The following is a 1,689-nucleotide window of genomic DNA, read 5'->3' as shown; positions in this document are numbered from 1 at the left end:
TTCCCGAGGCGCGCGCGCGCTTTTACGCGGCCGAGCTCGTGCTCGCCATCACGCATTTGCACAACTTGCACATCATGTACCGCGATCTCAAGCTGGAAAACATCTTGATGGACGCGGACGGGCACATTGCGATCACGGACTTTGGCTTGTCGAAGGAGGACGACGAGGGCTCGACCTTTGTGGGCACGCCCGAGTACCTCGCGCCGGAGCTCTTGAGCTCCCAGCGCACGGCCACGTCGTACGGCAAGTCGGTCGACTGGTGGAGCTACGGCGTCCTCGTCTACGAGATGATTCGCGGCCAAACGCCGTTCTACGACAAGAACCGCCGGACCATGTTTCAAAACATTTTGACGCGCGACCCGGACTTTTCGCCCGAGCTCTTTTCACCGATCGCGACCCACTTTCTGCAAAGCCTCCTCGTCAAGGACCCGACGCGGCGTCTCGGCTGCGGCCACAACAGCGGGCCCATGGACATTATGCAGCACGAGTGGTTCCGCGGCATGGACTGGCAGGCGCTCTACGACCGGCGCCTCGAGCCGCCGTTCCGCCCGCACATTGCGCAGACCCAAGACGCGCTGCGGTACGTTGTATTCCAGTGGATAGCATCGATCCATGGATTTGGATGGATAGGTATGTACCGCCGGGCTTTCTGCAGCAAGAGGTCGCTGACTCGCCGGTCGTCACGTCGATGCTCGACAGCAACGCGCCGGGCCGCCACACGATGCACTTTGAAGACTTTAGCTACATGGGCAGCGACATTATGGGCTCGCGGCGGACATCGCTCTTCCGCGAAAGCGACTTCCGCATGGACTTGGGTACGTGCTTGCTCGATGTGGTGCCGGCGACTGACGGTGCTCCATAGACGACGACATGTGATTGCGCTGCTGGACTCGACACTGCCTGTAGTGAACGCCGTTAAGATGAATGCACGGCACGGTTCGGAAGTCACTGTTGTCGTCGGATCGATGGACCGTAGCAAGAGTTAGGAGTCTGTGGTGACAGCACGTCGCAACGTGATCCGGACGACACAAGGTGACGCATCTATCGCTGTCTTTGTCAGGGTCTGTCAGGTCGCAGACGCGATCGATGGGCGATTTCCGTGCTTGCTTCTACGAGTCGAGTGGAGGAAGACAGCTTCCTTCTCTCAAGGCACTGTCCTCGCGATGCAACCTACGATGGCCTTGGCTTGACAGTGCAAGCTGTTGCGCACGTCACTGGTAATACCGTAGGGAGCTGTCACTGCGTTCTTAATGGCTACTCGTACCCAACCGACAGACGCCAGCACCCCGTTGTCTCTGTCACTTGGCGATTTCTTTCTTTCTTCTTGCAACGACGAGACCATGTCGCCGCCCAAGTCCTTCTACTACGCGTTCATGCAGCGGCACTTGACGGCGGTGACGCTTCTCGCGACGGCGCTCACGGTGAGTCTGCTCCTCCTCATGTCGTACGTCTTTGGGGCGTCTCGTTCGACTGCAAGGACGTGGCCAACACCGCGCTCTTGCCGTCGCCGACCAACTGCTACGTGGGCACGACGCTCGGGTGGCTCGCCTCCGGCGTCTGGACCGCCTGCCTCGTCGCGCAGCTGCTCAAGGACGAGTTCTACTCCAAGTGCCGCGGCCTCAGCATCCTCTGGGCGTGGATGAACTTGACGGCGGCGTCGCTCAACGGCCTCGCTGTCTTTTACTGGGG

At 60.2% G+C, this 1,689-nt stretch overlaps 2 protein-coding genes across 2 annotated transcripts; both read left to right on the top strand.

The window, feature by feature from the left end:
• The first annotated feature begins 8 nt into the window (after positions 1–8).
• SPRG_16401 (hypothetical protein) lies at positions 9–945 on the top strand. The gene is made up of 3 exons (XM_012356081.1): positions 9–580; positions 631–815; positions 863–945. The coding sequence occupies exons 1-3, from the start codon at positions 75–77 to the stop codon at positions 874–876; spliced, it is 705 nt and encodes a 234-aa protein (XP_012211471.1). The 5' UTR covers positions 9–74; the 3' UTR covers positions 877–945.
• A 395-nt stretch (positions 946–1,340) lies between these two features.
• On the top strand, positions 1,341–1,675 carry SPRG_16400 (hypothetical protein; the record flags this gene model as incomplete). The annotated part of the gene is made up of 2 exons (XM_012356080.1): positions 1,341–1,421; positions 1,478–1,675. Coding segments are annotated over 2 exons (279 nt in total), but the record flags the coding sequence as incomplete, so codon positions are not given.
• Between the last annotated feature and the right edge of the window lie 14 nt (positions 1,676–1,689).

This window comes from Saprolegnia parasitica (assembly GCF_000151545.1).
Source record: "Saprolegnia parasitica CBS 223.65 unplaced genomic scaffold supercont2.370, whole genome shotgun sequence".
In the NCBI taxonomy this organism is placed as follows: Eukaryota; Oomycota; class Saprolegniomycetes; order Saprolegniales; family Saprolegniaceae; genus Saprolegnia; species Saprolegnia parasitica.
This window is presented reverse-complemented; position numbering and strand designations above follow the sequence as displayed.